Source organism: Anarhichas minor, unplaced genomic scaffold, assembly GCF_050575085.1.
Source record: "Anarhichas minor isolate MPS153535 unplaced genomic scaffold, ASM5057508v1 ptg000007l, whole genome shotgun sequence".
Lineage (NCBI taxonomy): Eukaryota > Metazoa > Chordata > Actinopteri > Perciformes > Anarhichadidae > Anarhichas > Anarhichas minor.
In genome coordinates, this window is record NW_027466453.1 from 13564899 (window position 1) to 13590630 (window position 25732).

General features: G+C 44.4%; 1 protein-coding gene across 2 annotated transcripts in view; it reads left to right on the forward strand.

The window, feature by feature from the left end:
- Positions 1 to 25732, forward strand: part of coro7 (coronin 7) — a 93910-nt gene that overhangs the window by 9678 nt on the left and 58500 nt on the right. For both annotated transcript variants that reach the window (XM_076085959.1, XM_076085960.1), the window contains exons 8-9: positions 16770 to 16853; positions 17574 to 17656. In XM_076085959.1, coding sequence (XP_075942074.1) covers positions 16770 to 16853; positions 17574 to 17656 — 167 coding nt within the window. The remainder of the gene's footprint in view (positions 1 to 16769; positions 16854 to 17573; positions 17657 to 25732) is intronic.

Sequence of the window (25732 nt, forward strand, 5' to 3'; positions counted from 1 at the left end):
TTGACTTCTCTCCATTGCAAAGGCTCTGCCTCTTTCTCACCAGACGTGCAATGCGGACATCAAGCTCTTCAGCAGCGCTCCACATCGCCTGAATAAATGCTGTCCTCGGTCACTCCGCGTAACAAATACAATTGCACTGAAGTTTGATGTAAATCCCTTTTTTTTTTTTTTTTTTTTTTGCAGACTAAGGGTCTCATTAGTTTAGCGTCTCCAGTTGGAGCCCAGTGGTTACTGGTGGTGGGGATGAGCTGCTGGGACATTCCAGCCAATTCTACGGTATTTCTGACTTCATTAGATCGCTGTCAGTGGTGAGCAACAGACTGAAAGAGGAAAAACATGCGACAAAGTCCAGATTTAAACCCAGCAATGTGTTTTAAGTTCCACAACTCCTGGACTGCCTGTACTCTGCTCACAGTACAATATTAAGATATTTTACTTTACTTGAGTATTTTCAGTTCTGTGCTACTTTTATTTAGACTACCACTTCACTACACTTCAAATATTGTACTAAACTACATTCCACTGGTGTCTATAGTTACTTCTTAGACTTTTCAAATAATATAACATTTGGTAACATAACAATGAGAGGTTGATGCTGGACTTTTACTTGTAACAGAATCTTTTTTTACATTATTGTACTGCTACTTTTAGTTCTTCCACCACTGCATGCCGTGAACTGTCCCGTGATTCCATAAAAATTTTCCACAAAACAGTTTTGTATACCTTTGAGATTTTCCTCATCACTCCCCCAACGGCAATATACTGACTTTATTAAATTAATAGAGGTAGGTAATGAGGAAACCACTCCGTCATCACCACTTTTCATCACTCAGCAGTACACCTGGGGGTTGCTGAGAGATCTGTGTGTATTGTTTTATTTAGTGTGTAACCACAATGACAGACGGGCAGAAGGAAGTTGTTTTTCTTTTTTTTGTTTAGTTTAGTTTTTAAGCCAGCTCTCCTTTTGTACAATCTCTTTTGTCTTTCTCCTTCTGTCATTTTCAAACTGGGTCTTAAGGCAGAGCCCGCAACAAGACAAGTGGTAAAACTAATAACAAAAAAGTCAATTGATGAGTGATCTGCGGTGTAAAAAAACGGTTGCTGTAGACCGCTGTTCCACCAGGACACAGAGAGACCATTGAGCCACGTCTGCTGGTCTCTCTGCTCTCTCTCTCTTCATTCCCACCCGCTCATTAATCCTTCTGGTCTCACTGCCACGGAGAGGAAGACCAAGGAGTGAGAACGCCTGAGTCAGCACCCCACACATGGCTTCACCACCTCAAACCAGAGAAGAGTTAGGACCCAGATCAAAGTTATCAGAGGGTTGCTCTTCCCTTGTTTTAGGTTTAAAGGGTGCTTAGGGCGATGAATCCTCAACACCATGAGGCCAGTCATTTGGATGCACAGAATAGAGTGAAGCTCTAATTTCTACACGGACCAGCAAAGCAATGTTCAACACCATGAAACGCAATAATTCCACATTGTCTCAGCGGTTACGCTGGAGATTCCTTTGTTTGTTCCTGATTCGAGGCCACAGTGAAGCGCTGCCATTTTCTCCGCTTTTGCATTGTGCTCCGTTTGTTGTTGTAGATGTGATGGCAGGGAAAAGCCAACCTGGCCACAAAGTAATCACAAAGGGGCGGATAAGTGTCCAAGCTATTTGGATTCGTAACCTCACTTAGAGTTCTGTTTGGCCTCTTTTACATGAGAGCCACAAGTCTTCTCTTTTACAGGATTTCTGGAGAAGGATATCTCACACAAGCTGCGGGGCGTGAAAGTGAAGCGTAGTAGTTATCGCTTTTTGGAGGTGGCAAGAAGAGCGGGACACAGCTCATGTGCGTCCACTGTTGTCCTGGTTCCACCCGTAGCAGTGCAGTCGAGTGGGGCTGGCTCATCCCTGTGGCCAGCGCTGAACCGGCTTCTCCCCTAGCCAGGTGGGGTAAATATAGGCCCTAATTACAGCCTTGCTCTTGCCGTATTTATGGGAAATAAGACGGTGCCGGGTAATTAAGTTCTTGGACAGGAGGAGCAGTGTATGCTGCATCTGTAATCAGTGCAAGTGTGTATGTATGCATGTGCGCGAGCCTGCCGGCGGTTGCATTTAGATAGTTGGCACAGAAAGAGTGTGTGTGTGTGTGTGTCCCGTACATGTGGCATCCTTTCCCACCACTGAAGAGTAGATTGAATTTCAGATTGGAGTTCTGTTTGTTTATCTCCCAGTCTGTCCATTAATATATATATATATTGATATAAATCACACACAAAGCAAGCATAGAATCATCAAGCACCCAAGATAAACATTATATGTAAGCTGTTTTTTTTGCTATTCTGGGTTCTGCCCTCCTGGCCATAACTCCCTACACAGGCCTCTTGTTTTCAGATGAGTTTCTTCCCCGTCTCCATGTAGTTAGAGGCCTCCGCCCTGCTTTCCTGTACTGAGCTCAGACCCAGCACACAGGGAGAAGAAAGACCTGGTCCTCATGGGACACGCTGTTTCGTGGACACGCGCCTCATTGGGCATTTGTGTCTCCCCCTTTCTCCTGTGTTATTGTGTCTTTTGATCTGTCCCCAACGGCCGCGTATTTGCCGAGTGCGGGGTTCTATATGCGTGTGTGTGTGTGTGTGTATACCATGTGTGCTTCAAATTACAGGGCTGAAAATACCCCTCATAGTTTTGGGCCGGTGCTGGCCGTAGAGCCGTCGATCTGCGGTCTCTGGAAGTGGAGGGAGACGGGGAAAGAGGGAATAGTTTGCTGGACTCGGGGGCCAGATTCCTCTTTTTCAGCTCGAGCTTCTGCTGCTTCGGGTGAAATTAGAGAGGAGCAGGGGCTGGAATGGTTTGGGCTCGTTGGGCTGGGCCAAGGAAAAGCACAGCGGTTTCACTGCTAGAGGTGGCTGAGAGCAGCCATTCATACCATCTTTTATATCCTGCCATAAATGACACAGTCTGCACTCACTGGTAGGTGTGTGTGTGTGTGTGAGTCTCTATATTTGCCATTACTGGCAAAATGAACTTTGTTTATACATCTGTGTTATCCATGTGTCTTTGAAGTCTTATGATTGGAAAAGGCAAGCATGCAGGGAGATGATGTGAAGTAAAAGAACTTCATTTTAGTGTGTTTGCCTCTTTAATCGACTGCTTTTATTGTATTTCCTCTTCTTCTGTGTTCGCTTGTGTATCTCTGTGTACAAGAAATGGAGGAATACGCTGAACTGAACTGCTTGTAGTATGTTTTCTTCTACTCGACAGGTGCTGCTGTCCAATCATCATGTCAGCTGTGATATCTGTACTAAAGCCACATCGAGCAGATTTTATTAGCTGATATTTGGTTATCACAGATACTTAAATATTGTGGTTTTTATTAGCCATATGTTTTAAGGCTGCATTTTATGTATATTTTACTGAAAAATGGCCTAATTTAAGTTAAGATGTTTTCATTTGACTTTCTTAGTTTCTTTAAATTTTTTATTTTTTTTTAAGTTTCTTTTTTTTCTTAGTTTTCTTAGTTTCTTTAGCGGAGCTGTATTTAACATTTAATAATATTCTGCATCAAAACTACTGCATTAAATACCCAATTATTTTTTTAAAGTCCGTGATAAAATGATTGGGTTATGTTAGAAAATATCAGACAAAAATATTGTTCTGATTTTTATATTTTCATTGTTGTGCTCTAATCTGTATGGATTGCTAACTAATTCATTGTTTACTGTAAACCAGTAATTCACTGGAGACTAATTGGTTAATCAACATTTTATAGAGTAATTGACTTTAGTTGAAATAATAATGGACAGATTAGTTGAATAATAAGTTGGCTTTGAGCCACCGGTTGAGGAGGATAAGCTCAAAGACTCCTTCATCCTTCAGGGTTGAAAAGAGTATCGTATAAAATGTTTTAGTTATTTAAAATATGTTGACACAGATGTGGAAATTCCACCCTCAGTCCACAAAAACATTCAGTATTCTATTGTACCAACAAATTATTCTTTCTCACATAATGTCAACGCTTGCCAGAGAATGAGATTTTGATATTTCCCGCATAATGAAACTTGTTTAGAGTTTGGCAAATGTTTAGTACTAACACCATAGCGATAGAGTCAACATTATGAAATGTGAAATATAATGTCTGTAAAGAGCCGGGGGAGGGGGGGGGCTCATTCCACACAGCCTTACTCGATGCTGAGCTCCACATTCCAACGGCACAAGCTGCATAATTCTACCTTAAACCGAGCCAAAAATGCTTCTGTGTTTAAGAAACTATTCATGTATACAGCCAACATAGCCCATCATGCTCGTTGGCTGGAACGAGAGCCTCCGTGATAACCTGTGATTTAATGGCCAGTCTCTCTCACTGCTGCATTCTTTCTGCTCGTCTGCTAGTGTGGCTGATTAATATGTGTTTGACATCAATTTCTCTTTCCAAATGTAAACATGACACAGCAGAAATATACTTCTGTACACACAGCGGCATTCTCCTCAAAACATTTCACCTCCCCCGGTGAATGTATGACGGCAGGAAGCGCGCAATTTAAAAAAATAATATTCACATGGACACATTTTTTGACAGTGATCTCTTCATAGCAACACCACGATGCACTCACTCTGTCCCCTGCTTGTAGAAATCTCAGGTCTTGTTAATAATAGACACACGAATACACCTGGCGAGAAATATGCCTTTAATTGTGCAAAGGTCAAGCTGCCAATTAGCAGGTTGAACCCCACCTAACCGTTGTAATCCCTTTGACCTTTCACCTTCTCGTTGCTCATATCAATGTAGTTTTATGTCACCTCTTATTAGTCAGAGCTTGGCTTGACATCTTACGTTATGCTGCATGAAAATGCAATAATCATGACTTAAAATACCAATAGGAGTTCATTTATTTTTATCCTAGTCTTTTCTCCCCCCATTGTCTCACTCATAGGGTTTTTCTCTTTCCCAAAAGTCCCTCTGCATGGTGCATTGTGCCTGTATCTTTCTCCATCTGACCCTGGGTTCAGGACTTGGTAATAGCCAGTGGTTAACTCAGCCCAGATGTTGGGACCTCCCCCTCCTTCTGTCTTTCTTCTCTTCTCGCACCATATTTCAGCTCCCTGTGATACTGGCTGCCCCTCTGCCAGTGTTCATTATAGTTTCAATGCTTCTGGCAGAGCTGAGAGCAGTCTTTCCTAATGAGGGAACAGGACTTTAGCTGTCCTGGACAGCTGGGCAAAAACAGTGGCACAAAATCTGGATATTCCATTAACGCGGTGGATGGAGTCTATGCTCAGTTTTCATGGCTTAACTCCCGTATGTGCTTATTTTCATTGTAAACTAAGAGATAATCTTGCGTCGGGTTTGATTTTTGATGTCATGTTTGAATTACGCCTTGTGTGTGTGTGGGTATAAACAGAGGGATGAGTTAATGAATGTTGGATGTCTGGTTGCTGGAAAAGAAGCTGACGGGGTCAAGAAGTGCACAGTCGAAAGAGACGTGGATGAGTTTTGAAGTTTGAAGGGGTTCTTAGCTGCTTTAGCAAATCAACAGGGTTGTTTTTTTTGTGGGTGTGTGCTCTCTGGGGGTAGCGCTGAAGAATTTCTTTGGAGGAAAAAGGGGTGAGAGTGGGTGCCAGCTGGCAGCGACGGAGCTCTTTGCTCACATGTGTGTGTTGTTTGGGAGCGGGGGCCTCATTAGTGTGCTGGCTGCTCTGGGACTCGGCTATACTGCCCCGTACGCACACATGTGGGTGACACCTGGAGCCAGAATATTGATGGCGATTAGCTGCTTTTGCTGCATCCTGAGAGTGAAGAGTCCTTTCGTGATCAGTGCCTCCTTTAGCCGTCAGTCACAGCTGGGAGAAGAAAGATTCCTCATGAAATAATCATGATTACTTGGTGAGATCAGTTCACATGAGTCACTTGTTTTGGAAAGTTTTTGTCATCCTTTTCAAATTGGAGAAAAAAAACACCTTTTTATTTCATATAAGAAATGAATCAGAACATTGACATCAGCACAATTTCGGCATCTCGCAGCTCCCATGTGACTTCACCTCAGTTCGATCTTCACGTTTCAGGATCTTCAATGTGGCTTTAATCGCCCTCTGCTCTGTTCACATCATCCTTTTTATTTTAAACACGCAAATTGTTGCTCTGTCTTTGTTTTAAACTTGGCTTAAGCCTGCCGCTCCTAGAAGGGTTACAAGAGCAGCGAGAAGTCAGGTGTTCAGAACAGCAAATGAGGTGCGAATGGGCTTGTTGTTAATTTAGTCTATCCTGTGTTGTTTTGGAAGTGATCATTTTACTGTGGTTTGTTTGTTTAAGTGTGTGGTTTGATGGCATGCAAGTAGCTGAAGGCATATGTTTGTCCTGTGAGGGTACAGCTCGAGGGGGAATGTGCGCATCAGGCCTCCGTCGGTCATCGGGCAGCTCGCTGTGTGCACGTAGTGACATGCACACAGGTTCTGATTCAAAGTAAAGATCTGTCAGACTGTCGGATATAAATCCACGTACAGTAGGCCCCAAAAGGCACAGAGTGAGAACAAGACACAGCTGAGACCAACCTCGGAGAGCCCCCGAGGGAAATAAAGTGCAGCGTGTGCTCGATCCGAGGCTATAGGCTAGCTGACCTTAGCTCGACCAAACGCCGGTGCTATTTCCATCATCCTCCATGTGTTGGCTGAATCGTACCGGTGGTTCGCTAAGAGGTCAGACAGGGCTGCTGCACAACGAGAGGTGAGAGTTTTTAGACGGACAGCCTGACGATTTCATGTTGTACTTTTCTCAGTTGGATAGTTAAGTGGGGACCATGCTCCCACTAAAAAATCGTATGTTTTTGTTGTCTAAGAGACACAGCCAAGTTGTAAGGCATATCGTCTAGGCTTGCCCAGGTTGAAAAATGATGTCCGACATTTATTACTGTAAACTTTATTGGGTTTATGTCACCTGGTATTTGTTTTGGTCCACACGTAATTGTATCTGTAGGAGTTTCTGTTATTTCAGCAGTCTTCTGTAATTATTAGAAACAGCTTTCAAAGTTTTAATCCAATTCTTTACCCAATGTTGGATGTAATGTCAAACTCATTATATTGCCCAAAAATAAGACTGTAATTACAGATGATTGCCAAAATAACAGAACAGATCAAGCTCAAAAACAGCAAAGTGGTATTTCACCAAAGTGTCGCCATAAATCATTGGTGAATGTAAACATTGTTGATATGATTATCATATTAAACACTCAAGCACAATTTAACATGGGATGCATCTTGACTATTTTTTCCATATTACATAATCTCAATGAATCGACCAAAGTTGATCAAATAGACTCCTCATTCAGTTGTGATCAGTGTTAATTTACTTGCATGTGACTCAACCTTTTATGAACCGAAGTAAAAACAGTGTGTTTTTTTTAAAGGGGAGTGTCTTGAACTGTTCAGTGCCGTCGATGACCCGCTCTACCCCCTGAGCCACAGCTGTGTACCTGCATCGGTGCTGAATGTTTCCCCCTCTGTGTTCACTGTTTCTGTGAGCATAGGGGCCCTAAAATCTGGCTGACACATGTCTTTATGAATGCCACATCCTTTTCCAACAAAAAAGCCAACTCGGGTGATCTTTTACTAATTGAGTTTCTTAAGACAACAGGTTTGTGCTACAGTCTGCGGTTTCATGCGAGAGCTAAATAGTTCTCCCTGAGTGAAGCTGGGAGTGTTGGGGTAAAGTCAGCGCCGGGCGGCCTTCTCTGCCGGAGATTGAGCCGTTTTGTTGGCACAGTGAAGATGAGGTGATCAATCAAGCTTGTCAGTCAGCTGCCCCGTGCTCTGCTGCTGCACATAGAGAATACCAGGGGTCCACACTGCAATCATACATAGTGTTTAAAATATATAAGCATCGGCATTGGTTAGCATGCTACACACTTGATCCCGTTGCACATGCATGTCACTTTAGGCCAAAACCTGTAATTATAATCACATTAAACTTGTTTTTCTTCCATTCGTTGCAGAGTTCTGCTTTGATATGAATGATTCCTCAAGGCCTTGAAGTGGATGCAGGAAAGTTCCAATATCGCACTTTGATTACAGCAAACAAATAGTAGATTAAGGGAAGATTGTAAAACAAAAAGAATAGCCTCCAGTATTTACACAGGGTAAAGGGCTCCGTGATTATACACAAATTACACGGAACACATGTGCCTCCCGAGCGAATCCCGTCGTGCTTCTCTACAAACGTGTGGGGGTACTTTGAAGATGTGAAGCCCTCTGTGAAGTGGTTTCAAGGGAGTGAGCAAAGTCAGCCGATTGTATCCGTCGCAGCTATGAAAGAGCCGTAAATGACAACAGGCACCGGAGGGCCGGGCCAGGCCACGGCGATTGAGAGGCTTCATGGTGTCTCCGACAGTCTGGGCATGATTAGCTGTGTGTTGTGTGCTCCTGCTCTTCAGAACCATCCCAGAGAATCCTCTCTTTGTCTCTACGGAGCAGGTCTGGCGTGCAGATTCTCGGCAGCATCGTTCTCCTCATCCTCTTGTCACATAGCTCTCTTTCCTGTCCTACGGATCTCTGTTTGGGATTTAAAGGACTACGACCACTAAGTGCATCTCTAGAATATTCATCGCTGGAACCTCAACCGCCATAACCATTAAAAAACTCCAGAGATCACCAAACATGCACTTGAAAATCTCTCCTGGCTCGCTTGTGCTTCTTTTGGACCGAAACGGTACATTCAGGCAAATTCAGTGGTCACGTTAATCACGTTAGTTCCAGGAACCAACCACCTCTGTATGATGCTCTGATCCAAGACCAGCCTCTATGACCTCGGCTAGTTTTCCCAGATAGAGGCCCCTGCCAGTAGGCACAGTGCAGGAGGGGCCAGTCCCCCCACAGTGTGGTGTCATTGGGTCCAATCGGTTGTTCCCCCAGCCCCCAAAGTGGGGCGACCACAGCCCGAACTGGCACTGTCTGTAGCCTGGCTGGATTTTCTGACTGTGGCCACACGGCCCAATTAGCACCGTGGCTCAATAATCACAGCCTTCCTACCACTTCAGTGTTTCATTACACTGAGCAGGGCAGTTAAACTGATTTGTACGCTTAGCCTGGACCAAAAAAAAAATCACTATGCAGGTCTGCTTCACTGCAGCCAGAACCTAGTGAGGAGGACTCGGATATAAGTTTGGAAAACATTTTACGGCATCTTCCTGTCTGTCATCCAAAATAAGCCAAATAAAAACTATTGATCCGTGGCTAGATCTGTAGAGTGGATTATTGTGAGTGGATAGAAAGCAACCTGCTCAGGCTGGGTAATGGCTTTTACACCGGCCCCCCTCTGATTTCTCAACATGCTGGATAAGATTACTTCTCCACCACGAATTTGCACAGTTTCATATTTGTTTATTGGCTGTGCTTCATGTCGATTCATCCGTTCATTTCATAGATCACTGTCACCTGAAGGAAAAAAATAAATGAAATCCCCTTTAACATAACTGTATCCCTTTCCATTGAGGTGATCTGGAAAGTATATGAACTTAAATGATGATAGAAGAGAGACTGCAGCAGCAGTGAGGGTATGGTAGCGGAGTGCCAGCTCTTGAAAGCCTACACCGGTGAGAAAGCAGGGCCTCCTGCACTGTGGCTCCCCGAGTGCTTGTACATAAGTCCTATTTTCCGGCCTCACAGACAAACCACACATCTTACTCTCAATGAAGCCCCGAAACCTCTTCCTAACCTGTACTATAGCTCTCTTTATGTCTCGTTCACGGCCTCTTTCTGTTCCCAACACTTTGTCTTTCTTTTTTTAATTCTGTCGTCCACGATCAGGAACTGATCTCACAATAAATGCCCCCTTTGTTTCCCCTCTACTTCTTTGCCCCTCTTGATTTATTTTTCCGTTGGGTAGAATGATTTCAAGGGCCAGTATTTTTTGCTGCCCTCTGAAGACACAGGGTGACGTCTTTGCGGCGGGCAGTCGGTGGCGATCGGTCTCTCACGAAGTCTCCGAGGTTCAGAGTGGAGTCGGCTCTCCGTCCTGTCGGCCAGAAAAATGTATTTACTTACATAGAGATTCATGATATCTTCAGAGAGTTTTGGGGGTAGAGCTGAAACTATTAGTTGATTAATCAATTTGTTGAGAGAAAAACTATGGGAAACTTTTTTGGTAATTGTTTAATTGTTCAAGAAGAAAAAAAAGATTCAAGCTTCTCAAATGTGAACATTTGCGGCTTTTCTTTGTCTTATGTGACGATACCAGAATCCTACAGAAGGCTTTAGGGTTTTGGACTTTTGGCCGAGCAAAAAAATACATTTGAAACGCTTTGGCTTTGGTTTTGGCTTTGGTTTTTTAAAATGTATTGTTTTACATTTCATACACTAAACAAATGATCGAGAAAACAATCTGCACATTTTGCATGTGGAAAATAAGCACTTCATTTATGCGTAAATGTGGCTTTCACATCTGTTGTTATTTGATTTTTCTGAGACCAAAAGTGAAACGTAACGACATCCATGACAGCACTGCACCTGTCACCTTATGGTAAAGGGAAATATAGGATATGTGATACATAGGATATGTAGTACTTGGGAGGATGAAAATAAGGAAATCCCTCCTGATCCCCATAAGATTGATGTGCCTTGTGTGTAAAATCAAGGTTGCCAAATTCCCCTTTCCCCCCCCCCCCCCCCCCCCCCCCCCACTGGTTATCTCTCTATTCTGTATCCGCCTGTGTCCTATCTTTATCCCTGCACGCTTGTTCCCATTAAGGCTAAGAGGGAGAGTGTAGCGATAGAAAAGAGAGAAGACTTCTGGATATCCCATTCTAGCTGGATACTATATTTAACTGGGGATCCGTCCAGTTCGTATCACTCGTCCCTCCCCAGGGGCTGCAGGTCTTGCCTGGTGTCTGTAGAATAGACCTGGCCCCATATCGGTGCTCATGCGCCTGTTGGCTCACATCTCAGCTAGTTTTTTTTTTTTTTTTTTTTACTGCACAGAGCTTTTAGTTGCTGACACAAAGGAAATGAGACGAGGGGGGAAAGAATGACTGCAGGCAAGACAAATATGAAAAAAGTATGACCGCAGTAACGGTCTGGGAGGTGAGTCGGTGGAAGTCGGACTTAGCTGAAGTTTTAAATTACACAATAGTTATTATGTGTTTGCATTTGCTGCTGAAGAGTTGCATGTACAGTATAAGCTGACACTTGTTCATTCATCGTGAGTTCAGGATGTATGTCAGTGGGGTCACTCCTCAGGTTCATGCTGTTACAGCTGCACCTAAGGGTTTAGTCCATGTTGTCGTCTCCTTAGATTACGCTCCCTGCCCAGATTCTGACCTCGCACGTTCATTTTTCATCTTCAGGAAGGGAGAGAGTGGAGGAAGGAGGATGGAAAAAAATAAATAAGAGGAGGGCTTGTGGCTTCTTGAAGAAATTAGCGAAATGTAAGATGGTTCCAATTAACGGCGGAAAAAGTGGCTGTAGGCGGCAAGAGTAAATGAAGGAATGAAATGGCTGGTTTGATTTCCATCTTCTGACCCCCCCCCAAGTTCTCTTTTTCTCCCCCCCCCCTTTCTGTCCTATTTCTAGAAGCCTGTGTGCTTCTGTAGAGTCAGAGTTACATTCAATATATTAAATCACGACTCGGAAACACAACTGAAATGGGCCATGAAGACAGAGCAGGATGAAGAAAACCAAGTAAATGCCGAAAAGGACTAATTTAGTCTGGATGAGAAGACTGAGAGACGGAGTCTGTTTCAGGGGCGATGAAAGCTCCAAAGCATCCGTTATTGATTAGAGGAAATTAAAGGAAAATAAAGATGATTCTGTGAGAAGAGTGAAAAGACGGAGAGAGGGGAAAATAAGGAGAAGGTTGAAGAGATGAGTGGCTGCAGCTGGGCCTGTATTGTTGCCTGTTAGACGAAACGCAGCAAAGCAGGGACAAGAACTGTTGAAGAACCAGCAAACCGACTCCTTTTGATAATATAAAATGTAATATTAACATATATATATATAATGTATATATTTACCATTAAAAACTTTTTAACAAGTTACAATATTGTTTTTCTAGTCAGAAGTCTCAGTTTCTTTGTTTTCTCATCTGACATGATGCCGCTTTCATGTCTGTATAATAAATATGAAACTACAGCCAGCAGCCTGTTAGCTTAGCATAAAGACTGGATATGGATGGTAATAGCTAGCATAGCTCTGTACAACCATAGCGTGCCACTTTTACATTTTTGTTTTTTATACAGATTTAAACGTTTAATGTGTTGATGAGGTTTAGAGTTGCGGGGGGGATTTTGTTACCTGTTGGACAGAGCCAGGCTAGCTGTTTCCCCCTGTTTCCAGTCTTTATGCTAAGCTAAGCTGCGACGACTGCTGGTTGTAGCTTCATATATAACAAACCGGTATAAGAATGGTGGCTTACACTTGGCAAGAAAGCGAATAAGCCTGCGGTACTTTAGTCAAAATGTTGAACTAGTCTGTTAAAAAGGAATAGTGCAACAAAATAAACTGTCTCACCTCAGTGTCTGATATTTTGCTAATTTATTTTATTTTTTTTTAAAAGGACTGTAAAACGTGCTGTGAAATGACAAATGAGTTTGCAGATTTCAGAGCAGGCGTATATGATTGACAAACATTATCTGACGGGAGGATCTGCCATCATGCTGAACAATGAGACTGGAGGAAGTTGAGAAAACAAGCACTCACTCTTCCAGCACACTAGAGACATTTCTGCACCACTCGCACTCATTGTTAAACACTTACACCCCCATTAAGATGATGCACGGAGAGGTGGAGAGACGGACAGAAAGAGAGATTGAGGGAGAGATTCAGAGATTGTGATGGTTCCCATATGTGCACAGAGACACCTGATATTCGTCCTGGTGGGTGAATCAACATTCTCCGTGAGTGACATAAATGTGAACTCGGTCTGTAAAATAGCTGAGGGAGAAGGAAATGGAGGGATTTTGTTTTTGTTGGGAGGAATATTTAATAGATTTATGAAACCATAATTGTCCAGACTGCTGATTGGCACGTTCATCCGTACTGTAAACCCTGCCTGCATTGAGGTTTGATCTAGATTATCACGGCAATCAACGTTTTCATTTTTCTTTTTTTCTTCCATCTTTATGGTTTAAAGATCCTGGCTCACCACTTTTACTGTTCAGCAGTCTGAAAAACATTTGATGCGAACACCTGTGTTGGTAATATTCTTATATATCATGACATTTCCTCTACTGTGCGTGTGAGCCAGCCACTCAAACAGGTGTAACTGATTCTTTACACCTCCTTTTGCGTATTTTGTCAAGTCACTCTCCATTTCTCTTTTCTTTTCCATCCTTCTGTGCGAATCCCATCTGCTTGGATCCTTTTGTTCAGGCTGCTAAGGAAAACATTTGTCATATTTTTACTTTTTTTTCGTCTCGTCCTCTCCTTTTCTCCCCGTTTTCCAAGTGTGTCGTGATCGATTTGTAGCATGTCTGATAGGTTTAGCCGTGGGGGCTCTGGGTAAATGGGATTCGCGTTAAATTTATGACTGCAGACGAGAGATACTGTTTGGCAACATTTCTATACACACACACACACACAAGGTCCAGATGTTGTGTCCTCTGGCTGCCCCGCGGTGTTAGTAGTAATATAGCTTTCTAACGGCTGTGTTACGCTTCCTTAAGCTGGAACGCTGTTTATTGGAAAAAGGTGAGCCGAGCGGCCCAGCACGAACCCCTTAATCCTCAATTGCGCTTTTATCGCTCAAGCTGCCGAGCCCTGATGACATCTCTGTCAAAAGGCCCAAAAGCTGCACGTGCCTTCATATCCGGGTGACGGATGACATCATGGCGGTGCGATCTATAGAGCATACGTAGCTGTCCGCAGTGAGGCACGTCAGGCCAGGTTTACTTGCCTTCAGGCCTGAATCTGGTTGGCTCGGGCGGCGTAGTGGAGGCCTGAGGGATGCTGTAATGGCAAAACTAAGCCCGTCTGCTCCAGAGGCGGTTCACAGAAAGGTGATGTATTTTCAGAGTTTTTTTCTTTTCTTTTATTGACCCCCTCAAGGAGTAATTTGTCTTTTTGTCCTCCCCACTTTACAGTCGGGTCTAAAGGCAGGATAACAATGTGTACATGTTGAAGCTTTTAGCTAAGCTAACGCCGGTCAGTCCATCACTTTGGTAAAGGCTGAAACACCCACATATTGGATGGATTGCTATGAAACTTTATACAGACATTTATGGTCCCCAGACGATGAAAGGGTGATCCCCCGACTAACACCAGCAGGTTGATATTTTGGGGTGAAGTGTCTGGATCTATTACAACTTTTTGAGCCTACGTTGGCACCTCCACTGAGCCGGTGGACTCGCTCTATTGAAACCAATGAAGGCGCTGCGTTTTCTTTAGTCTGAAGGTGAGCTTAGTGTTGTTCAAAGGATTCTATTCCTCTTGTTAGATATCAACAAACGCGGACTGACACTCTCATCTGGTGCTCGGCAATAGTCATGCTGAATATGGCGGAAAAAAGTGATGATGCAGAATGTATGCTGTTTACTCTTGCATGTAACATGATGAAGACAATTGGAATCTCCTGCTTGGCAGCCAGAAATATGAATCAGACGGCTCCTAAAAGCAGTTCCAGTGTCAAACAGACCCCGAGCAGATTCAAATAGTCGGAGCTCATCTGGTTCCTAGTTTGGTCAGAGTACCAACTCTGCCTTGTCTTGCCCCTGGAAGGAAATCGGCCCGCGGTGCCGGTGATGAACAGCTCAATGGCAATGAATTACCTTCGTGTCTGTTTACACTGTGCCTGCTTTAGCCGTTCTCATTCCCCTGCTCTTTTCTGATCTATCGCTTTTTCCGGAGGTCTTCGTTTACTCTGGACCTCTCTCGTACATCTGGGTTATTTTTCAAATGACTCACTTCAAGGGACCTAACAAGGCATGTATGAGTCCAGTTACCTGCACGGGGCACACCGGCTGACTGCGGGCTGAAAAATGATCTTGAGACACGATTTAAGTGTTTATTCAATCCAGGACTTATTATCAACTCCGTCAGTGCTCTGGTAGTGCACCTTCAGAAACGTGTCAGGTCAGTGGAGTGTTTTCTAATCCCTCCTAGTGTATGAAGCTATTTGGGAACACACCAGGAGCCAGAAAACATCTGTGTTGCATACAGATGGTGTTCGATAAAACACTGGTACGGACAGAGACGCATCATCCCTGAGAGAGGTGCAGAAGTGCACATCTGAGGATTTCTTTTTTTTTTTTTAAACGTGGTTTGATGGCGGCGTGTGCTCTCAACATATGTAACAACACAAGGCCTCTCATAGCTGAGAACAATAAACCACCAGTGTGGCCTATAAGCACACATTCAACTGACAGCGTTGATGATTTATAGCTTGTTCTGCTTCACTGCCCGGGATGCTTCTTCTAAAAATCCCGCCCTTATCCTCCATTTTCTTCTGTCCCTGTAACTCCAGCTGCACCCGGAGCAAGCTGACGCATGTGTGTGTGTGTGTCATTTACTGTCCTCATGTATCGGAGTCAGAAGCTCTCTGAGAGGAAAGAGGATTTGGGAAGAGCAAACAGCGATGAAATCCTTCGTGACCGTTTTTAAGGAGATTTAACCAGAACCTCCGTTCCTCCCTTTCAGCAGTCGATCCTCAAACCACTTGGCCCACAGAGTGTGGCCAGAGCGACGTCAGCAAATGGTGAAAAGGAAGTGGGCGTTTAGCGAGAATTGATAGAGCCCACATGTTTGTGTCCCTCTGTGTGCTCAAGCTGGATTTAATATTTCTGTGTTCATCCCCATTTGTCATCTGCAATTTTAACAGTGACGCGAGAATGAGGCGACACTCCGTTCAAAGGTTGTGAGTGTTGAGCCTTAGAAAATACGCATCTGTCCTCTGGCCATACGCAGCCGTCCAGCCACGCTCCTCAGGGTGAGCGTGGCCATAAAAATGACAACAGTAATTTGGGGAGACACAGTGGGCTAAAGGAGCTAACGGCTCCTGTTCCATGTAAACCCCATCGCTGACCTCTATGCCTTATGGGAAAGCTCACTGCAACTCTAGAATTAGGACACAGATACCAAGGCGCTCGCTCACTGACTGACTGTGAGACTCTACAAGAAGTCAGGATGTAAACAACATGATTTTAGGGCAGTTTAAAGACCGTGTTACTTAGAAACCGCACTTTGAAGTAGTTAATTGACAAAGGCATCTTTATTTGTCCTCATGTTAACAATTACAGTAAATCTATGACTTCACAGCACATTAAGGACCCTTCCACTTGCTTCTCGCTCCTCTTTTTACATGTTGTCTTTACAAACATGCACATTCTCTCCTTTCAATGCCTGCAGTTGTTTTTTAGCTGTTACATTTGAAGACCACCTATTAAACCCGTAATGGCAGCGCTGTTTTGGCACATGTTCTCCATGGAAACAGCATAACAAAAGTTCCAGTGGCACGAACACAGACGCAGAGACACAGTTTGGTAATCTAAGATGTACTCGGGGCAGAAGTCACCTTGTCTGCTACATCAACAATAACAAGCGCTCCTTTCATGGGACAAGTCCTGTTCTGTCCAACCACAGGGATCTGTCAGAGGTCTGTCTTCCCTCTTTCTCTGTCTCTTTGTCTTCCCTGCGAATCATTCACTCATCACCGCCATCGTTATCTTGAACTACACTTCAAGGTTATTTTTAAAAGTATAGGTTTCATCATAGAGGCATTGACATCAAGCAGTTGGGATCAAGCAGATGTATTTAATTTGTCTCATGTTGTCGTCTGTTTGAAAACGTTTCATTGTTTGTCCCACAGAGTGCCAAGAGCCTTCAGAACAACAAGGACTCACGCATCCTGTGGGCCAAAGACGACTTTTTACTCACCACCGGCTTTGATATGGTGAGAACTCTTTCTACATCTTGCATTGACCTGGAGTCCTTAATTTATAATCTGTCGTTATCTAACGAAGCGAGAACATGTGCGTAAGTTCTGGGGTTTGACCACGAGAAGCGACACAGATTAGTTAGGAACTGAAGTTGCTGTTTGTTAAATGTAATTATGGGAAAACTACAATGACTGGGTCGTTCCTTCAATTCCAACAAAATATGAATTAATTAACATTAATACTGAGACAATGTTACAAATGCCCTGATACCTTCTATCAACAACAACACACACACGCACACAATATTGATTCATGTTTTGGGAGGAATACAGAAGTTTAACAAGGTTTGCTTGTGAAGCTGTTTGTACTCTTTATTTGCTTAAAGCTCACAATATTTTCTCTCTACCATTTTAAGTGTTAAGTGTCTTTGTTCACTATATAGTGCCATCAAATAAAAAGTAAACAATGGAATGACATATGTTCACTATCATGCACACACACACGCGCCAATTGCATGCCATGCAATATATTGCCTTGGCCCTCTGAGACAGATAGACACAGTATAAATTTGTGCAAATTACCATCATGCATTACTGCAAAATCATGATGATTCATAAGAGTAACTTCTTTATAACTCGAGAGTTTAATTTAGTTTGACCTCATCTGTTGACATGAATGTTTGTGTTGACAGTACGTACTGTAACTCCTCATGATGTGTGTGTGTGTGTGTGTAGATGCGTAGTCGGGAGGTCAGGCTTTGGGACAGCAGGAAGCTGAGCTCTTCGGTCAGCTCGACGTCACTCGGCATCTCCAGCGGGTGAGTACTGCATCAGTGTGAAACCACTGCCCCCCCCCCCATAACTGACACAGTCATGACACTGACAGTGTTGTATTTGAATGTCTGCGATGTGGATATTGGTGTGTGGCATTTTAGTTGCCTCTATTGAACGATGTACGAAGGGGCCTCCGCACATTGTGGAGCTGGAGGGGCGTGCAGACCTCCCAGAGCTCTTGACACCGTCCCCTCACATTCTGGCCATTTCCTGGGTCGGAGACGCACACAGAGACTCCTATCCTCTCTCTGCGCCCCTCTGTCCATAATCACTGCGAAGGGTCAGGCCAGCGGTTTACACACATCATCACTTCTCCCTTCAGCTCACCGCTTGTCATTTCTGTCCGTGACCTTCTCCAAAAGCGCTCCGTTTATTTTGTCCAAACACGGGCTGCGGAGGACCGGAGGAGAGCGGGAGCGTGACCGGGCTCCAGAGATGAGAGGAATGGAAAGATGGAGGGAGGAGGGAAGGGAAGAGAGAGAGGGTGGGAGTGAGGGTTCCTCTGTTAGATCCAAATCATGCATTTTAGTGCTATTATAGACCGTTTGGTGGGCCAAGTCATTCCAGACCGTACTCTGCCAGGCGATTCAGCACGCTGTGGTGGATCAAATGCATTTATTATAATGATTATTACCGTAAAAAGGCAGAAAGGTAGCTGCTCACAGCTCTCTTTGGTAAAGCTGTGACAGCACAGATTCCACATCTGTTCTTTGGCACAGATATACGAGAGTCAGTATGTGCCCATGTTTGGTTGCAGCAAGGACCAGAAAGTATGGAGATAATACAGTATATTTGATGTAAATTGTATGTAAAAAGGAGTATACCGTTTGTTTTTTTTAGCCCAAGACTATAGCAGGGAAGCAGCCTCTTAGGCATGTGATTATTTTTACCTTCCCTTTGGTGTGTGTGTGTGTGTGTGTGTGTGTGTGTGTGTGTGTGTGTGTGTGTGTGTGTGTGTGTGTGTGTGTGTGTGTGTGTGTGTGTGTGTGTGTGTGTGTGTGTGTGTGTGTGTGTGTGTGTGTGTGTGTGTGTGTGTGATGGACGCGTAGGAGTTGACACAGCGGGGTCCTAAATAACACCCTCCACTCTCCCTCCTCCCTCTGCTCGCCACTCATCTCCACTTCCTCCTCCATTTGAGTGAGACAGATAGTGGCCTGTCTGAGTGCATCTTTGGAACTCATCGCATTGTTTGGTGCCAGCATACTTGTCATGGAAATGGTGGATATCCGATGCCGCTGTTGGTACATTTTCTTTCTTCCTATTACCAAAGCAAACATGCTTATTGTGATACATATCTTCATACCAGTAACAAGTCTGGGAAACATACTCACAAAACAGCACATCAGGAAGCGGGTGTCTGAGAAAACCACAGACGACGGTGTTAATTAGTTAATTTTATTGCAAGGTTTTGTTTCCCTGGTGTCTGGTAGACAGAGGAATGTTGAAGTTTATTTAGTCTCCGTTCTGTGGTTGTGATGATGGCGCTACTTAAAGAGAATGTACCAGCAAAGTGAGCATTTCTGCTCCTCTGATGACAAGCTGTTCAGTGTTCCTGATGCCTTCTTTCTCTTTAGTGTCTGTCCACACTTTCTTGCTAGAATCCACATTAGATTCATTAGATACATTAGCTCTGAGTTTAAGAAAAAGCCATGTTGGTTTCCTGTCATCCAACGCTAGTTATTCAATGTACTGTGATTATTTTTCATTGGACATAATTGCTGGGGTGTGTGCCTGACCCATCTGCAGTGTGTCCTGTATTAAATCACTTCAATCATGCTATCACATGCCGGTATGGTGTGTCAGGGAGCGATCGCTCCCAAGGCCAGATGCCTGTAGACCAGCACTGATATAAAACAGGTAGGCAATTAAACGGCAGATGAGACCTTGCCCTTTACTGCCATTCTGGCTTTTCCCCTTCTTTCTCATTCAAGCTTCTTTGCTCCAATATTTCGTTCAACCTTCTCCCTCGCAGCTCTTCTCCCCTGCCCCCACCCTCTGTTTAAATCAAGCTGCAGCGTTGACCGAGGTCCCGTCTGGGCTTTTGACCAAAGCTGCCGAGGTTTCATTCTTGTCTGCTAATCTCCACAGTGGGAAACATCCAGAACACGGTCAAGAAATAAACAAAGGCTTCACGAGTTAAATTGGGGGGGGGGGGGGGGAAATGTAATCACTACTACTTATTTAGTCCTATCCATCGAAGAGCCGGCCAAACACTTTGTGAAGCTACATAGCTGCTAGACGTAGTGTGCAATCAGCAAAACGCTGATAACAGAAATAGCTGGCCAGGTAACGGTCAAGGTCAAAATATTTGTTATTGCTGGCTGGTAACTCAGTCTTACTGTATCGTTTTTTGATCAAAGCTTTATAATGCCTCCTTCCACTCATTCTGGCCACTATTCATCCACTATCTCACTCTGCAGAGAACGTTCATTCAGCTTTCTGCATCGGGCTGCCCTCGAGTTCCCTTTGGCCTTCAGGGTTTTAATAGTTTGTTATCACGGTGGGTTTTCTGTGGATACTTTTCTTCTAGTTCAGCATTGCCTCAGTGCGTGTGTGTCTTATGTGTAACAAAGCAGCTATTACATAGACATTACGCAATAATCAAAAGAAGACCTTGTCTCCATTTTTTTCTTTGCACTTGATGGATTGAACCGTGCCCGCCGAGGAAGCTCAAAGTCAAACATCCCAAACGGGGCATTTCCTCCCTGTCATTTTAGGCCCGAGGTGCACATAAAGATGGATCTGTTCTTTTTTTCTTTTCTTGCCTGTTTTTAATTAAAAGAGCCGTGGAAAACACGGTGTGTAATCGGAGCAGCGGGCTGGCTTGTATCAGGTTAGCTGTGCTCGTCCACAGCATTCAGTAGGACTGTTTTCTTTGGAGTGTCACAACATGAGGAGCCCCGGGAGCTTGAGCCAGTAATATGGGGTTGCGGGTGGAATATAATTTGGATGGAGAATAATGGATGGGGGGGAATGTTTATTTTTTGGTTTGGGCTGAAATGAAGACTGAAAAATTGAGGGATGTAGGTTGATGGGCCTGAGAGGGGTGTTTTTAACTGTGCCGAGCTAGCTATTAGTGCTTGCCTGTTTTCCATACAGATCTGGACATTGGAGAACAATGTGTATTTCTGTGTACCGCTCTCCCCCTCATCCTCTTCCCTTTTTGTAAACCCGAATTATAATAATGAGTTTAATTGGGCCTCTAAGCCAGCTGCAATCAGTGAACTTTACAACTGGGCACGATTGCAACCAGCTTTGCCGTGTAAACGCTCGAGACGTCAGGACAATTATCCACACTCCTCCGCTTTAGCAGCTACACACACAGATTCACCGCACTCAGCATTAACGCAGCGAAGTCTGGATGATGTGTGCCTGTAAAATAGCTTGTGATGGTCGTAAAGCGACACCATCACAGATTCCGATTCAAGAACTCACCCTCTGAGGCGAGGACCGCTGACAGGCTGTGCCGTTGGCCGAGAAAGAGAGACGTTTTGCGGTAGCTGCATGGGAGCGCCCCAGGTGTGATGCACGTACTCACACCCTCTATTGACTCTCCACAATCCATTCCGGTGTGTTTTCCTAGCAGGGTCGTGCCTGGGAGCGGGGCCCAGTCATTGGGTGTAATTGAGCCAAACTCCCTTTAATCAGACGGATTGAGAAGAAGCCTTGTGCCCCCAGAAGGGAATCGGCCTTTTTACGGAACAGCCCCCCCCCCCTTCTTCTCTCCCATCCTGGCGCTCTAAAATCAGTCCCAGATGAAGGCTTTCCTGTGGGGATTAGGTGCACAACCAGAACCAAAAGAAAGAAAATGCCACAGAATGTTTCAACAATCGTTTGACCTTGCCCCTTTCTCAAAGTTCACTCCATAAGAGGGAACAGGTAGGAGCTTTGCTGTTTGGGGTACAGCTCGGGAAGTCATGTTTAAGGTGGAGGTAAAGGCAAACCTCAGGGTCAAGTCGATAGTTCAGCTGCTGCACCCCCCCCTCCAGGATGGCCTTGGTTGGGGTTGGAGGAGGGGGGGGGGTAGAGATGTGACCGCACACGCTCTGTCAAAGAAGCTAAACTCTGCGTTCTGACAGTTGAAACATGGTGCCTGGAATCTGTTAGTCATTTGGGGTTTCAGCTTGTGATTCAGTCGAGGGGGAGTTTGACCAGGAAAAGAGGACGAAAAAGGAGGAGGAGGGAGCTCTGAAATCCCCTCTTTATTTTTTATATATATATTTTTTTCGATATCGTGCCTCTGTGAGCTTTAACGGCCTTTTCATTGAAGCCCACGTGGCAACAGCCTTTTACTTCATAACACCTCATTGAAGAAGTCATCTGTTCCCCTTTCATGCCCTGTGATCAACTAACAGAGCAAATGGCCTTTTTATTCCTATTCCCTTCTATCCTGTCAAAAATACAGCCGCTATCCTTCAGTGAATCCTATTAAAAAAAATAAAAAATCCATATCTGTGGGTCATATTCGACCCGTTTGTTCCCATTTGTCCCTCACTCCTCTGTTCCTCGCTGTTCTTTCTCTCTGTCCTGCACAGAGGAAACTGAATGAGGTAGCTGAGTTTTTGACGGTGCTGGTGTCTGGGATTCTAATTAAGTTTTTTTTTTTTTTTTTTTTTTTTTAAGAGCAAAGCCTAATGGAGCCTCTCCGCTCTGGTAAAAACACATGGAAGTATGTGGAGCGTTTGGCAGGGGATATTTAATATAATTCACAGAGGGTTTTCATTTCATCCCGCAGGTATGTGCTCAGCACTCCAGGGATCAGAAGGACCCTTTTGTGTGAACTCGCCACGGAAGGAAAAATAGAAAAAAATCCCCCCCCCCCCCCCTTCCCCACCTTCAGCTACCTCCTTCCTCACTACCCCCCCCCCCCCCCTTCTTTTCTTCCATTCACCTTTATTTTCTTTTATGGTTTGGATTAGAATTGCATGCAGACTAAACTGGAGATGATTTGTCAAGGGAAGCTGCTCTGCATTATGTGGCAGTCGGGCACGTCTTAATGCTGTTAAGGTAATTGCAAAAATGACTGTCTCAGTGTTTGAGACAGTGTCAGACTTCACTTTCCATCTTTCACAAAACGGCAGCGGAGGTGCACTTGCAGCTGCAGATATAGCATATTTTCCAACATCTGGAAAAATGCCCCTTTTTATTAAAAAATGCACTAGCAATAACATTTGGGATCTTTGCCCTACCAAAAGCCTACTTTAGGCCATCCCAAGTCCACTTCAGCACCGTTCTCCCTGTCCTACGGGGTAGAGATCCAGGAACGGAGCATCTGATAGAGATGTGAAGAAGGCAGGGTTTGGCTAGTAGATGCAGCACAGCCCATTATTATTCACAACAGACGGATGCATATTCACAGCATCCGAATATTATTATTCACAACAGACGGAGGAAATGAATAAACACACTGCTATTAAGTATCGATGTGATGGGATGCTATTTCTGGAGGGGCTGCAATGGCAGGTTCAATGAGATCATCCAAACTAGGAGGAGCTTATGTTTCTTCTGTGCCCCATTTGTTGTATCATTTTCTTCACTATTTCTATATCTGTTTACCAAGCCTTCCTTTCCTTTACTCGTTTAATTGATCTACTATGTCTTACTCTCTTTCTGTTTATGTGTTTTTATACACCCCCCCCCCCCTCCCCCTCTTCTTCCCCCTGGACTCCTTTTCAACACATGCATGTGTTTTACAAGACTCATGATTGTCCCTTTCACGAGAATCAGGAACCGTGGCGCGGCAGGGCTCCCGTTTTTAGTTCATGCCTCGCTTCTGGACGCCAGTCACCTCCTGGACGGCTGCCACCTCGCTCTGCTGTGGTAGAAAGAGCAATTTGAGCGAGGGGGAGAAGTGTGTTTCCCATTAGTAGAGGGTTTCCTCTGCCCTGCAGCCTGGCCTCTGCTGCTGCCTCTGGGACTACTGCAGATTGGCAGCATGTCACCGCACACCTCATAGCCTTACAAAGAACAATAAAGGTACAAAGGGAGTGATGGAGAGACTGCTTTATTGATGCACGCAGACAAGCAGGAGTTGATTCATATGTACAGATGCAGAGAGACCCTCTAAAAATACACAGTCTAAGATGAAACCGAGTCTCCATTTGATCAAAAGTGGCTGAAGCCTCTAATGCGATCCATAAGTATTAGACACGTTGTGTTCTGTAGGCTCTGTTGAATAAAGGCTGACTTTCAGCTCCAATTTGAAGGCGTTTACATCCAAATCAGATGAGCTGTGAGGATACTGTGTCCCAAACATAATTGGAACTTTTTTTTTTTTTTTGTGTTGGCTTTAGAATCATTGTTCTGCTGCACGATGATGTATCGTCCAATGAGTTGTGCTGCATTTGCTAGCATCTGAGCAGGCTAGACGTTTCTGCGTTCATCTGCTGTCAGAGGGCACCACGGTAAAAGGCCTCCTGCCCCATGTTTGACAGATGAGGCGGTATTTATTGGATCTTGAGATCTGGTACTGAACTCTGTAGATTCCATCCTGTACTTCTGTTAACTGTAATCTGCTCTTTCTATCCTGGAGACCTAACTTGGTATTTGCATATAAGTGAAAACCCCTCTAAGGTTATCCTCTCCTGGGAGGAGTGTTTGAAATATCTCCACCTGCTGTACATCATACAAAGTTTTGATTGTAAAGGGTCTTTTCACCGTTCCAATTATTCTTCTGTTGTGCGTGAATCAATGATGAAGTGAAATGCACCTGCTCCAGAAACATTTGAGCAGCCAATTATCCCATTATGTTTGGTTTCTTGAACACCAGAGTCATCGTTTCATTTCATATTCAGCCAAAAACAAAACAATTGTTCCTGCCAATGGTGATGCCAAAGCTAATCTCATATTATCTCAGCCAATGGCTTTTCACATCTGTGAATGATCTGTGTTGAAACGCTCATCCACATCTGGCTCAATAGCAAGTCCTCCTTTGAGCGAGCAGACTTTTCCTGTCGTTTTTATAGGGAGAGCAGGCGGCTAGGTGGATTGTCTGCTCATTGTATTCTCCTTTATGATCGTGTTTCCATGTGATCCTGCGCCCGTTAGGCCAGAACGGCTGTCTGAAAAGGAAAAAGACAGAAGGGGAAAGTCTCCGCGATTGGCCGGTGGCAGGTGGGGCCACATGTGCTCCTTGCTGATGTCACTTCCCATGTGGCCCTATTTGTCTGCCCACGCTGTGGAAACATCTGTGTCATTGAGGCAGGAGTAATACGCCACGCTTAGTTTAATGGGAAAAGTGCTGAAGCGGGCGGCTGCTCACCGTTGCGTAACAGGTCAAATGACTGGATGCTTTAATGCCTCACCGTGTTTCAATTGTGTTGTTGAGACACACAGGTGGGTTTGTTGTCTTATAAGTACTAGATGTGATTATGTTCGTGTGTGTAATGGTGCGTGGACAACCGAGAAGAAAATAGCCGAGAAAGGACTGAACGCTGTCAGATTTCTCTTGTCTCGATGGAAATGTTATGACAACAAAAGCTGCTCTGCACCTGCACGGCCTCCCGGTTTCTCTGCCAAAGGTTGTGTGTGTGCGTCCGTGCAAGTGGCCTTAGCAGATTTTAAAAAAAAAAATGTAATTGGTGGGAGAGCTGAGAAGGTGATGGTGGCCAGGAAAAATAATTCTCCATTGTGCAGAGCAAGTTGGAGTGGGAGAGGAGAAGAAAAGATGGAGGACCCTCGGGGGGGAACAGCAGTTGGTGTATAGTCTGTGTGCTCTTAAGGAAACCTCCGTGGACCTTTTCTGCTCTAACGTCAACTGAAGGTTATTTCAGCAAGGTCAATTAGTCAGTCTGAAGGCTTTGTGCGAGGCTGCGGTGGCGGGGGACAAGTGGGAGGTAGAGTCTTGTAAGAGTTGGGAGTGTAAGCCCTCTATTGTGCCTTTGTCGTCTTTTGTCCAATATATTCTTTTTTCCCTCCTGCCACAAAAGATGAGGGAAGCAGACTTCACCATGATTGTTGATTTAGAGAAACTGTTTTAAGTTTAAGGCATCCTAATTACACTACGAGACTCATTTAGCATGTTAATCTGCCATTTCAATTCAGTAGCTGCCAAACAGAAC